This window comes from Lygodium microphyllum, chromosome 7 (assembly GCF_053477565.2).
Source record: "Lygodium microphyllum isolate KBCC chromosome 7, Lygodium_microphyllum_v1.1.10, whole genome shotgun sequence".
NCBI classification, from domain to species: domain Eukaryota; kingdom Viridiplantae; phylum Streptophyta; class Polypodiopsida; order Schizaeales; family Lygodiaceae; genus Lygodium; species Lygodium microphyllum.
This window is the reverse complement of record NC_141141.1, coordinates 99,235,944-99,250,655: the sequence shown is the minus strand read 5'-3', so window position 1 is coordinate 99,250,655 and position 14,712 is coordinate 99,235,944. Positions and strand designations below refer to the sequence as shown.

The following is a 14,712-nucleotide window of genomic DNA, read 5'->3' as shown; positions in this document are numbered from 1 at the left end:
ACAATCTAGTATATCTGATACAAAAAAAAAGAGACCTATGTCAAATGAATCTATGATGAGGTATCACTATCATCATCAGAACAATCTGAGTGCTCATCAAGAGAGTCTCAAGATGACTCCTCGGCATCCGATGATGAGACACACTCATACTCATTCTCACTGATGAGGTTACCATCATCATCAAATGATGGCTCCCTAGGTGGCGGCTGTGTAGGCAAGGGGGGGATGTCATCATGAGGCACAGGATGTGAGCTACTAGAGCCCCATCTTACATATGTCTGCAAGCCACTCGAACCACCCCTCCTCGATGATGGAGGGCATCAAATGACCATGCCCCTACTACCACCTACTCGACCTCCTCGCCCACGAGCACGCTGACTACGAGTGTCACGAGTATCTACTGCTATAAGCTCTCTATAGAGCTCTGCGAAAATCATCTCCTCCTCCTCATCCACCTCCTTATGTATACTCGGAAGAGTGTCGCCCATCAACTTAAATGTATCAACATTCACCTACACAATGCAGTGATGTAGCAAACACAGATTAAGGCCTAAAGAGATAAAAAAGGGAGATTGAGTGTTGGTCTATGACAGCAGCCCAAACAACCAGTACAGTGTTATCCGCAAGGTTTCTAGACGATGGTTTGGGCCCTATTTAGTGCAGCATGTCCATGACAATGCTACATATTCTTTGGCAGAACTTGATGGTACGACCTTGCGGATTCCAATTGCAGGAAAGAGAATCAAACTCTTCAAAAGAAGAGATGCTATAGCCTATGCAGTCGAGGAATTGGATGATGCGATTTATGATAGACTTGATTCTGAAAACAACAAATTTTAAATGTTATGGTTAAGTGTTTAAACTTTACCTGCTTTGGACTACCCATGCTCATCATAGCCCTCATCATGCGTAAGTTAGTGTGGCAATAGACTAGCCGCTCTAATTGTCGTATGCTAAGCCGATTACGAATCTTTGTGTGAATGAGAGAATAGGCACTCCAGTTTCTCTCATTAGCTGCAAGCTTTGACTCATCCAGTCGCATATTCACCAACTTGCGCATTAAATGCACCTGATTAACAAGTGTGGTGATCTCATGAGTAGTCTTCAGCTTCTCCCATATTGCATAACCTGTGTCTAAACCCTTAATGTCTGTCAGAATGTCATCAGTGACACCCATCTTTATGTAAGCCACAGTCTTTTTATTCACTCTGGCCCAATCTACATCAGACATTAGTGCGGGTTTATCTTCCTGCAAAGCATCCTCACAATCCTTCAGGAACACAATGCCCTGCATACGGTCTTTCCAAAGGTCAAAGCCATGACCATCAAACCGTTTGATCTCCATCTAACTCTTGATGTCTGAACTGGAAGAAGTTGCAGCCATTTTATCACGAACACAAGAGTAAATCCACTAATCTACGGAAGCACAAGCTGAACCAGCAAAATACCCTGCCGTTTTTCCTCAACCAGAAATAAATCTCTGCTGTTTATACATTAACCAGCCACTACACGGGCAAAAGATGCAGAAATTTACCAAAATTCTGCGCAAATCCCAAAAATTTCAAGTCCAAAATTGCATGAATGTCAGTCAATCTCACCCAGCTAAGTAAAACTTTGCCAATACATGAAAAGCCCCAAATTTCTGGGATCTAATGTCATGAAATTTTACCCAAAAATGCAAAATTTCGACAAAATTGGCAAAATCCCCAATTTAATTGAGATCACCGCTCGCGATGTCTGCAATTTCTGACTCAAAAGTCACTGACAGGCATGAATGATGCCAAATCTGGGAAAAGCCCCAAATTCTGTGGCCAGATTTGCACAGATTTTGAAATTGTGTCTCTGGTGTGTGAACTCCCGCCAAGGAGGAGGGATTCAAGAAAAGATTTTAAAAAGGATGTTTGGGATTTACGAAATGACAGCTACGCCCAGCTCTTGTCAACTGATTCCGTCAAGTCAGACCAGACTTGTCAATCTTGGAAAGTGTGCAGAACCTTTGGCTCTGATACCAGTTGTTGGAACTGGAAGGACACATCTGAGAGAGTTTGAGATCGAGCAAGAGTGAGCATATGAGTGTGACGGCTGGAGTGAGTATGAGCAAAGTGAAAGTCCGAGATGATAAGAGTGTACCAACAATGCGTTGGTACACAAAGAATAAAATGTATTTATACTTAGGGCACATAAAGGGTGTGTTCACATATACAGTGTGCATGTACTATATACATGGAGGTCACAGGGCCTTTATATCCCAACAGGAACAGAAGAAGAAAGAGTTGGTTGATTAGTCAAAATAATAGGAGATTTTAAAGGTGAAACAAGCTCCATCAATGGAGTTTTTGAAGTTGAAGTAGAGCCCAATCTTAGTCGCATCCGCTCTCTTCGAGCAATCATGTTAACTGCATCAGTAACATCTGTCCATGCAGTCTTGACTCCTGATTTGGAGGTAGCATCTTCTAGGCGATTAGCAAGCTTCTCTTGCAAAATGGGATCTGCAGCCTTAAGAAATAATTCAATCTTCTGACCTTCCATACTTTGTTGGTCTTCAGCATCAAGTTGTCTAAATTTACTTTCAAACTCATGGTATAAAGCGGTTGCAGCTAAACATTTGTTGGGTTCCTCAACCCAATCGGTGAAACTTTTCTTCGTCATTAGGCCAAAGTCTTCTAAGAAGAATTCTTCGCATAGGGCTTTTTTGAATGCAGCCCAATCTGCATCTTGCTAAAAAATACCATGGATTCTTTCTTGAAGACCATGCTTGGCTAGTCTGGCAAAATAACGACTCCATGTATGTTGTGGTACACCAAAGAAGAGCATTTTTTCAACATACAAGTGAATAAAAACAAGGACATTTTGACTATTAAATTGTTTTAATTTCCGCCCAACTTCCTCTAGGGCCTTGATAGCTGTGGAATCAATATTATCTTCGTCTTGCCTTTGTTGTTATTGTAACATTTGGATTTGTTGTTGCTGAGTCTGCTACAATATGCGCACCAATTGTTGTAGAGTATCTCCTGAAGAATCCCCCATCTTGGAGTTCTCTTACACCGACCTTCACATCGGGTTCACCAATGTCGCAGCGCATAGGGTTGAAGGTCACCACAAGGGTTTGGCAAGAGAAGAATGTATGGGGGTTCAAGAGCTTTTACTCCGGACATGGTAAAGATAAGAGAAGGTTGAAGGTTTGAAGATAAGAGACAGCAGGGTGTAGAGTCAGGGAGAGGAGTAGATGGAAGAGAAGGGTTGAAGGTTTCAAGCCAAGTTCTTGAAGATAAGAGACAGCAAGGTGTAGATTCAGGGAGAGGAGTAGACGGAAGAGAAGGGGTTTGAAGAAATTGAAGACATAGAAAAATACTCCCAAAAAGAAATAGAAAATGAAGAGCATACTAACAGAGATGAAGTCTGTCAATTTCTTTCAGCATTATGAGAAAATATAACTCTAATAGACAAAAACGTATACAAAATAATACCTTCCTCTATGCTGCTCAGATCGCCAATCTGATGCTTCCATTAGCTCCAAAAGGGGGGTTCAATACCAGGATACCTGGCCAAAATTCAGTCAGATCACTCCTTCATCTCCCACTTTGGAGTATTGTTCGCTGCCTAAAAACAGCGATCACGCGTCGCGCGATTTCGTCAAACTCTCTTTTTACATAAAATCCTCTCAAATTGGTTGAAAGCTACATGTTTTCTTTTACATGTCATCCTAATCTAGAAGTTGTCTATAGTTTTATGGATTTTTACAAGAGATAATATCTAGAATATCAAAGATTGGCTAAAATCTTGTCCAAAAAAATCTAATATTTTGAACCATGGACACTAACACCAATGCCTAAAGTGGCATTGGCGCTCTAAATCTAAAAGGAAGCCACACTCTAGAGTTTTTTACACGGTGTGCACGTAGCGGCATGACACCGGCCTCTCCGGTCGCCAAGAAGCCACCCAGGTTCCTAGAGTACACTGCTAGGATTGGCAGACATGTACTGATGTAGAAGGATATGGACTGGGTGCCGTCACGCAGCAGGCACTAGGCGGAGCATAGCATCACAAAGCCCTTCCGACGAACCTTCTTGTGCCGCCTATGGAATAGTTGGAGGCCGAGGAGGGTGTCGTATTTTTTATGGCTAGTGGCACATGGAGGCTTGGCGGTGGGAAGTTGCCTTGCCCCGATGCAGCAAGAGGGAGGTTGTAAGCGCTGCACACAGCAGCCTTTGGAAACCCCAAAGCACTGCCTTTGGTCATGTAAGGAGGCGCAGCTCGTGTGGAGAGGAGCATGCCGCATCCTTCGCCATATAGCACCCAGCCTTGGGTGTATCTCATCGGGAGCTTTCTGCTGGCAGACAGTCAGCCAGGGCCGTCACCTTTTGTATGAGGTCGGGACGCAGGACATGATATTCATGATCGAGGCAGGATTCTGCGCAGTGGTCGGTCTGGAGGTTCTACCCATCCGCCAGGTACTGGAGCCCACAGCAGACCACTCGGAGGTATGGAAGATCATAGGGAGTCTTACGGGATGGCATATATGGAAGGCGCGGTGTCAGGAGGCTTTCGGCGGAGAGAGACTTTCAGCACATGCGACCTTAGCAGAGCTTTGGACCTCCATCATCCACTCCCTCCGCGGCCGATGGGATCAGGTGCAGGGCGAGTCCAGGGCTCGTCAGGAGCTCCGCGGTCACTTCATGCGTAGTTGGGGTGGCCAGGGTCTGTTCTTCATGATGCAAGCAAGCAACCCCAGTTGGCGATATACCCCCCCCATGGCTTCTTGCCCCCATCCCACCCAGACCACCTTGAGAGGCTTGTATACATGATGTATTGGTGACTTTGCATCAGCTCCAGCTAGTCTATTGAGCATGAGCATTCTGTTGTAATCAATTTTTTGAGTAATATGATCAGCCACATTTTACTTGCAAAAAAAAATTGTTCTTTTATTAGATTCATGCTTAGTATGTCTAGTCATCCTTGCTTTAGAAAAAGCCTTGCACACTCATTATTATTACGATTGCATATGAGGGAGGTGAAATCTTTTGAGAACTATGGAGAGGCCATCAACATCAAGTAAAGGGTATTATGGAAGCTCAAAATGGAGCTTTTTGGCACAAGTACATGGAGCCATTGTCATCAAAGAAGCTACTAATAGAAAGCAAAGGTATTTGGTCATCTTGCCTCTTCGTTTATTGTTTTCTTGAGCATGAAAGAATGCTCAAATAAGAGATGGACTGCTGTTTGTGGACATTTGTCCTATTGGCTGTTGCTATTGGGCAAGTGGAGTTGGGCCGATTTACAGCCCAAATTGGATCATGTCAACTGAGGCATGTCTCATGTGTATACTCAAGGATGAGCATGTGAAGTGGAAGCAAGGAGAGCTTTCACACAATTGGTAACTTGGAAGCTTCTTAAGGGGAGAAGCTTGTGAAACACACCATTGAAAATGCATGTTAAAAGAGCATGCAGGTTAAGAGATTGTGTACAACATATTGAGGGTTATGTCTTTATTAAGGTTATGGATTCAAGAGTCACTCATTTACAGCCCAGGTAATGGTCAACCTGATGAAGCAGAATATGGAATGATTATGAGAGGTTTAGCAACAAGCCTTGGATCAAGATGATTGTAATAATCAGCCTTGAGTGGAAATCGTCCAAGTCGTCAAAGTTCACCATGTCAGAGTATCCCTCAGCACAAAAGACTCCTATCTCACTTGAGCACCATTGTTCTTTGATAATTCCTGCCTGCCGCACTCTGGTAGCTAGGGTGATAATAACATTGAGGCAGCACCAGTAGTCATAGCTGCTCACATCCAATGATGCAGCCATGGAGACAGGATACTGCTGCCACGAGCTACTCACCACAGTACAGTATAACTCTCATTGCAGTCTTGATCGGCCAGCTGCAATAGCTGCCCCACGCCATATTCTACTGCACTGGTGCTGCACGACTGCTAGTGGACAGCGGCCTCTTTGATGGCATCCTACAGCTTGTCATGACTGCAAGATCCATGGCAGCTAATTCCTGCTCCTGTTTCCTTTGATCGCAGGATGACAAATAAAGAAATGGCAGATCGTGATTTTAAGGAAGAGAAGAGATATGTGACAAGAAGGGGAGCAAGCAGCTCCGCCTGTGGTGGCTCTATGGCCTTCCCAGGAGGATATAAGATGGCTCAAGTTCAGTTACAACACAATAATTAGTTTACTGGGCAAACAGCCCAAAACTCCAGAGGACTGGCACAGGCTTCGCAGGGGCATTAACCCCCACACGTGTGAGCAGCAACTCTCTGACCTCCTTAGGTTCAAAGGCATCGATACTGGTACAGATGATGGCGTGTAGTAGTGTGAGTCCCCCAGGGATGTGGGGCTGCTGCTCACCATCATGGGCCACAATAAGAATGCACAGCAAGGCAGGCAAGTGATGAAGATGAGATAGAGAAAGAACAAGATGACAATGATGACAAGGATAAGAGATCAGAAGAGGAGATAGAAGTGTCTATGCCACAAAAATAATCCACTTATTTTGTTCTTTTTCAAAGAAGAAAAGGGGACTGTTAAGTCAATTTTAACTTTTTATAAAGCATTATGTCCACACAAAGAGTGAATATATTGTTATTCTCTCATGTATTGTGAGTAACCTTACTTGAGTTTGAGTGCTCAAAAGTTAAAACAAAAGAGTTGTATCCACCCATCCCATGAGGGTTCTCCTACCCAAGCCACGTAGAGCTCCAAAGTGATTGTGTATATGCATGTAAATCTAGACATGTGTTTCAAGATATGTTGCACAGGAATTGGCTTGTGCTGGTTTCGCTACCCAAGATTAAGGTCTCAAAAAGAATTTCTGAGTGCATGGTGTGTAGAGCATGCACATGGTTGTTGCATGCATGGGTTTCTCATGCCTTTCCCAAACATTGCAATTGTTCAAAAAGGATGGGGTAGGTTCACTCGAGCAAACAGTGCTTGAACGAACATTGATACATGCACATGAAGCATGCATACGGTGGACTAGAGGTGTCTAGTCATGTGGCACTCCAATATAGCATTGAGGGGGAGTGTTGAGAGGTAACGATTGCGATTGTGCAATGTTACATTGGATGGGCAACAAGGTCAAGCAAACACCTCACTTAAGAGGGGGTGTTCAGAATCTAAGCTCGGTGTTGTGGGTACGTGTATATGTGTGTGAAAGCACTCTATGTGCTAGACGTTGCATGGTGTATAGACATGGATATGAGCTATGGAGAGAAGTGTGCTACATAGGTGCACACATGTAAAGTGTGAGTAATGGTGTGTCACATAGGGACACACATGGAAAGTGTGAGGCTACATAAATGAGGCCTCACCTCTTCTATAAAAGTGTAGCCATTTTATGCAATAAAAAGGAGAGAACAATTGTTGAGTGTGCATACTATGTGTCTCCTTTGTCTTTAGCCATGAAGTTCCTTGTCTATTAAAATCCTCCGTAATTATATGTCCAATTGGTTTGTAACACACCATGATTAAACCCACATTGGGATTGTTAACAAGCACTTAAGATTCCCGTTCTAAAATACTCATGAAGATAGTGGATTTATGGACATTGTCACAGATGGGAGCTAATTGTTAGCATCATTGCTTGGTTCATTGAGATTGCAAGGTGTAGCCATGCTATTAATCTACAGGATGTCTCCACTCTAGAGACTCTCTCTAGGATCTACAAAGACTATTCACACTCTCTACGAGAGGTGGGAGAGGCTACAAGGTGAGTCAGAAGATATGGAGGAGGAGAGATACTTTTATGTGGACATGGGACTCTAGCATCTACTTTCACCTAGCACCACATATGGTATAGCACTGTAGCCCACCAAATTGGTTATTTACTCAACCATTGTATTTATGTTGTGCTAAGCAGTACTTTATGGGGCCTTCTTTGTACTTGGTATTTACCTTGGTAGGGGTTTTTTGGGATGGGGGGGACTTGTTTCTCCAAGGTGTAAATAATAGAATTTCATTTTCTTGGGAAAAAAGAATCTATGCAGTTCCTTCAAGCATATCAATTCATGCAAGGGGTCATCTGTCTCATTGCAAGATGCACCTTAAGGGTGGAGTCATTATGTGTGAATAATGCTTCCTATGCCATAAAAGGTATTGGGTGGAAACGTGCACTTCATCATTATTGGCTGCAGTTCTTTGATGAACAACACATTCAGCTTACTCAAGAACCAACAATAGTTGTCTTACTCTTTGCCTACAAAAAAGGGAGGAAGGCCACATACTTGTACGTGCAGATTCTTCTGGAATGAGAGGAAGCTTGTGGAGTAGGAGAGCTGGTGCTTTAAAATTGTATTTTGATTTTCATTTTGTATTCCTATTCCTGTGTGCTCTTGTTTTTTGTGTCTACATTTATCTACTCCCCCTTTCATTTTTCTGCTATCTATTGCACTTTAACAAAACCTAGATTGAACAATAAGTTTTCCCAGGGCGTATCTGCACACTCTCTTTCATTTTTCTGCTGTGTGTCATACTTCTAACAAAACCTAAATTGACCATTAATTTTTTCAAGCATGGTAGTTGCATTCAACAGCATTTTATAGTTCACTCAGCTATTAATTTCCTTAACACTCAATACGGTTTTTTAAAATGTACACGAAGTTTCTTCATTTCAATGATCAGAGCACCACAACAGTGCTTCAGAAAGAACAACATTGTGAAGGGATGGTTGTCTCTTGTTCTGCATGCAAAAAAAAGCTTAGATCAAGGCTAAAATGCTGAACTGACTAATTGTATGTTCACTTTCTTGCAAGTTGACACATCAAGTTAAAGTCCATGGTTATGTTACCTTCAGGTCCTTAACCTCCTGCTTAAGCCTTCTTATAACAAGGTTGGGATCTATCTCTTCATTCAAAAGCACCTGTTGAAATGTCTCATGAGACAATATTGAATTGCAAACCTAATGAAGCCGTCTATCAAAGGGCATGTTGATAATCAGCATGGAGGACTGAATATACCCGATTGGAAATTGTGGCCACTCTTTGTGCAAAGCGACAAGTTGAAATGGTTTCCTCCAATTGATCCTGAGCAATAGACACAGTTGCAAGCATGACCTAGGACCAAAACCGCGAGGCTCAATTCCATCCAGAGTTTTTGAAATCCATTCACATTAAATTATTTACTCATCAGCTTTTCCTCAGAGTTTGCTTCTAGTTTTACAGAACACACACTAAAAAAAAAATTCACTAGCAATGGATTAATAAACATTGGATTAAAGGACTTGTGCATGAATTGTCTTGTCTTCACATAAATATACCACCTTTAAGAAATCAAATCCCATCATGTAAAAAATAAATCAGAAATTTTTCTCCCTTTCCATCTGACCTCATAAAAATCCTACCATCTACGGGAATCCTCTTAGTTAGGTCTGTAGAAACCGGAAAAATCTTATCTCAGATGTGGTGTCCAATATTGAAATATAGACAACTGAGCTGGTCAACACTATACATGTTATCTCCTGATATTGCTATCAGCACTCTGTGTACTCAAACATTGCAGTGACGTACATACGCACAAAAAGTTATACCAAACAGGGCACCTGGCTCTAACAAGACATCCTCTAGCTACAAAGGGTTGCAGTAAAGGCTCACAACCCCCTGCACTAATTTCTAAGGGGGATAGTGGGCCTGAAATGCTGCAGCTTATCTAACGAGATTTATTGTGCGGTACAGCAGTACAAGATTCTCTATACCATGAGTATTTCATAAGTGGATCAAACACAGAGGAACACATAATGTACAACAATGCAATGAACACAAACAATACAGTACTCACAAAAATGAATCATATGAGAGTGTGAACACTGAATGGCTTGAAAGCTCCAGCAGAGATAAGTGAATAATGGTGTCAAATTGTGTCCCAGTCCTCACGGATCCCAAAAACCAAGCACCAGCAGCAGTTCACTGATGATGATGATGTCGCGGCAGCAGTGGAGGGATCAAATCACAGTCCTCTAGGCAGCAAGATGTCTTAGGAGACTCTGGGCAGAAAAAATGTAGGTGTACTGGCTGAGATGGCAGTCGGGAATGTAGAAAATGATGAGGTCAGCAAGTAGGCTGCAATAGCAGTAAAATGCAGCCGGCTGTAAGGAAAATGCAGGCACCAGTTCACTCTGATGATGGTGACCAGCTGGGTAGCAGCAAACAGGGACTGCTGACGATCTCCTCAGGCTGGCAATGTCTTCCAGGATCAGGACAGCAGTTTTCAGCACTGGGCAACAAGCTGGGCAGCAAGGGGGGCACCTCTTGACAGTAGGGCAGACCTTCCTTCAGCTGGGAAATAACTTCTCTAGGGGTGTGTGTTGTGTCAAGGGTGTCCATGTAGAGAGGCATGATGAGTACATGAATGTAAGCTTCAATGGATTTGCATAAGTGTGATTGCTCAATGGTAATTGTTCCATATTTGTGAATCCAAGTGAACCACTCTTCGACAAGGTAAAAGGAAGTACACTTACACAATGCAATGGTTTCCACATTGGAAGGATATGTTTACTCTCATAAGTTCTCATACCTTCCTATTTCATATAAACACAATACCAATGCACGGGATATGCAAGGGATAATCCAAGGTGTCATGCAAAACAAGATGAAATGCAAAATACAAGAGTGCCACTTAAACAGTGACCTCATGGGGAATTGTTCACTTGCCCAAGTGCCCTTTTACAAGAGTGATCATCAAGATGTAAACAAATAATGATGTGAATGTATGAGTACATCAATACAATAACCAAAATCCAAATAAGCACTGAGAGAATTAGTATCACAAGCACGTGAAATTTTATTGCTTTGCTTAGCATTTGATTAAAGTTAATCAAATGTGCTAAGCTCACACATGTGAGCTGTAAGTTAATTATTTCATAGTGTGAGACCCAAGACCCCGACATATCAGTTGGAACTTGGTGCCAAAGGCAAAAGTTGTAATAAGCTATGCGTTACAGGTACTAGGTGGTACTCGGTGTCACATTTGAGCCTAGACAATTTTATTGGCCACTAATATCAATGGGTGGACATTAGAGACTAGGCATTAATTAATGCTAGTCTAAGGGTCAATAACTACTTAGGGATACTTGGAGGACAAATTGGTCCAGTCAATTTACTTATTGGCTAATAGAATTAGCTTTATGAGCACTAAAATAATTATTAAATTAATTTTTAGAACTAATATTTGAAATTTAATTTAGCAAGCTGAATAATATTGAAAATGGGATTAGAAACTTGTCACTGCAAGGGGAAAAAACGTTTCTAGGGGACTAGTAGAAGTCTATTCTAGCCATTGTGAGAGAGAAGGAGGCTATTAGAGAGCAAGGAGAGACTGTTGATGTGATTTGCAACCACCAAGGATCAATCCTACAACATACAATAGCAGTTTGGAGCCCTCCAACAGTAAGAAGCAGTAGCCCAAGGTCCTTCTAGTACAGATGATAGCATAGAAGAGGAGGCAACAGCCATTTTGGTGGTCCTAAGCTGTAGGTGGCAACTTCCATGGCTGTCTGAGCAGGGCAACACTAGCTTTTGAGCATTTCTTTGCGATAAAACTCTAAATTTTCTCTCTCTACAACATTCTCTCTCATCCCCTAGCCATCTCTTAAGATATCTCAACATTTTTCAATAGTTTAACCCATCAAAGGAATAGATTTTAGTCAATCTCTACTATAAACACAAATTTACTACCACAAGCATGGGGAAAAACATGAGAATGACAATACTTTGAACTTAATCAACTCGATCAATTACCACCATGAAAATTAGAAGATACACACACACAAGAGTCGACACCACATTAAGAGGGGAACCGGCCCCTCCCCCTTTATAAGAATTCATTCAAACAAATGACGAGCATGAAGTGCTTGAACCATATATAAAAGGACTGATTTGCTGCAATTCTAAAAATTAGGATTTTAAAACCCTAATTTCTCCAAGCTCCAAGCAACAAGCTGATTTTCTTCTTTCGTGCTTGGATTAGATCAAGGTAAATAGAAAGTATTTCTTGGATGAGAGATAGATAAGAGAATACAAAGCATGTGGCTAAAATTTTACCATGAGAGCTTATTTTAAATGAAGAGAAAGACCTCCAATATATAGGTGTGGAATGGGTGACCTCCCGGGAAGTCCTGGTGCTGCACCCTTTTGCATGCTTGTTTCGACCCTCGCCTTGCCTTGGGTGGTCAAAAGTGGAATATAGAGGCTACTGTAAGGGCACTTATCTCTTCAAAATGTCACATATCCTATTCTAGATGCCACATGTCACTTTTCTAGAGAAAGAAGCTTCCAAACCTTCTGTGAAGAAATACTCTAAACGCAGAAAACACAAAACCAATCGTATGACAAAGCACACACACTGATAAACACAAAATACAATTAGGGTTAGGGCAACTCAAAGACAATGAACACAATGAACAATGAAGTGAATAAATACTAAATATACAATGCTCATGCAATAAACAAACTATGCAATGAATACTGAACCTTGAACTCTCATATCTCAGGGATCAAGGTAAAGGTTATAAACTGGAGAGTGTATCGTACTCTAAATGGATTCCGAAACAGAGCAAGGCAACCTCCGTGTATCGAACACCAGCAAACGCAGCCAAAGAAATCTAAATCTAATGCAGACAGCAATACAAGAGACAGGGAGACTAAAAACACAAATACCTAAGGAGAAAAAACTGGTAACAACTTGAGCTGGCAAACACAACGGTCTGGAGGTCGGCAATAATGTGGATGATCCTTTGGGAGAAGATCAAATACAGACAGTTAGTACAAGGCGAAGCACCTCCATGATGGCGATAACTCCAGAAACCCCTAATGGTTGTAAACATAGCTTGGATAATGACATGAGCGGTTGTGGATGGACGCCTGGCAACAAACACAAGTCTAGCAATGATAGAGCAGCATGCGACAGCTGGATGTGGGTGATAGAGGCTAGAGTCAAGTGCCAAATGATAGCAAACAGAAATGGAAGACTTCATCTACGATGTCCTCCGCAAACGGGGTGTGGGCAACAAAGATACAGAACCTAAAACTTGCAAAAATGAGATTAAAGAAGAGTGATGGACTACATATGTATTTATTGAAAGTTTGGAATAACAAAATTAGGGTTATGCATATGGAACATAGTGACTCTCTATGATCACGTTTCTTTTTAAATAAGATGTTTTTTGTATTAATTAAGTGTGTTTTGGGAGAATTTAAGTCAGACTAATGGATTTTTAGCTCAACACCCCATCTTAGGTCCAAAACCGAGCCATGAGAAATAAGTCCATTATGTTTATTGTCTTATATCCTAAAAGGCGTCTCAAGGCGTCTCATTCCAAAGTAGCCAGGGCATCGGGCGAAGGGTGTACGTCAACTACCAATTGACGTACCAAGACTACAAAGGCAATGGTTATTTTACCAAGGGAGACCAAATGATTACCCCAGAGAGGCCTGGGCATCGAACCAAGGGTACGCATTGTTTGCCCAAGGGCATACCAAGTCTTGCAAGAGGTAGATGGGATCAACAATGGACTTTTTTTTTAAGGGTTATGGGTTAACTTGGTCACAAGATTTAGCATTAAGTCAAGGTTTCAAACAAGTGTTCATCCCATTGAGTCACTGTGCCCCGAAGTACGAGAAAATAAGGATGGATAGCCCTACTATCTTCAAAAAGCAAGTAAAACAATCCCACACACTACTAGAATAAGTACCTAGGGATTCCTAAGAGAGTGTATATATATGTCAATCTTATGGAGGATATATAGAGAGAAAAGCACTACGACGGCAAGTAAGCAACCAAGACAAGCAAAGCCAGCATGCAAGCATAGGAAAAAAACACCTTTTGAGAATGTCATGTACAATGCCACGAGTATAGTGGATCCAAAGTCAATCACTCCAAGGATGACCAAAAAGGGATAAATACGCACAGATGCATATTTACATGAACAGAATGCCAATGCATGGGGTAATGGAAAGAAAGATTCAAGTATTCATGCTCATATAGAATGTGATGCAACGGTGTCACTTAGACAATGCCCTCCTAAGAGGATTTTTCACTTGTCCAACTACCCTTTTACAATCACGTCATCTTGATAGTGCAAATGAAGTTACAAATATCACTAATGTATAATACGAAATAAATAAATAATCAAAATTGAAAAACTGTAAGCATTATCATTGTCACTATTAAGAGAAGGAAACCGTCCCCTCTCAAACTAGAAGGAAAAGTAAGAGAACAATACCCTCTTCCCATCAATCTAAAGAAGTAAAGAAGGGTGTACCCAAGCCGATCCATAGTAGAAGGTACTATAGTACCAGTCTGTTGACCGCCTTGGTCAAAATATCTATAAAATTGTCACTAGATAGCACAAACTCTAGGCGAATAGTATCTAGCTCAACCTGCTCTCTGGTGAAATGGAAATGAACCGCCATGTGTTGTATCTAAGGGTTGATGATAGGATTGTCCGCAAGAGCAGTAGCACTTTGGTTATTACAGTAGACAATTGTAGGCGACTTGTAAGAAAACTGTCGTGCAGCCAACAAGTTCCTCAAATAGATGGTTGAGATACTTCAATAATACAAATCACCTTTCAAAGTACATGAGCATCAAATTCAATTGGAATCGTTGAGCCAATATGTCTTGCTACCAATTGATATACAAAAGATTTTACATTTATAGTAGAAATTAGGGTCTGTCTATTAGGAGCACGTGAAATTTCATTGCTTTGCTTAG

General features: G+C 41.6%; 1 protein-coding gene and 1 pseudogene across 1 annotated transcript in view; both read right to left on the bottom strand.

The window, feature by feature from the left end:
- The window catches only part of LOC148033751 (uncharacterized), a 241,557-nt gene that overhangs the window by 124,181 nt on the left and 102,664 nt on the right, over positions 1–14,712 (bottom strand). Inside the window, exons 7-8 of the mRNA XM_087681741.1 lie at positions 8,964–9,059; positions 8,795–8,866 (exon numbers count right to left, since the gene is read on the bottom strand). Coding sequence (XP_087537867.1) covers positions 8,795–8,866; positions 8,964–9,059 — 168 coding nt within the window. The remainder of the gene's footprint in view (positions 1–8,794; positions 8,867–8,963; positions 9,060–14,712) is intronic.
- On the bottom strand, positions 108–907 carry LOC148033754 (uncharacterized; annotated as a pseudogene).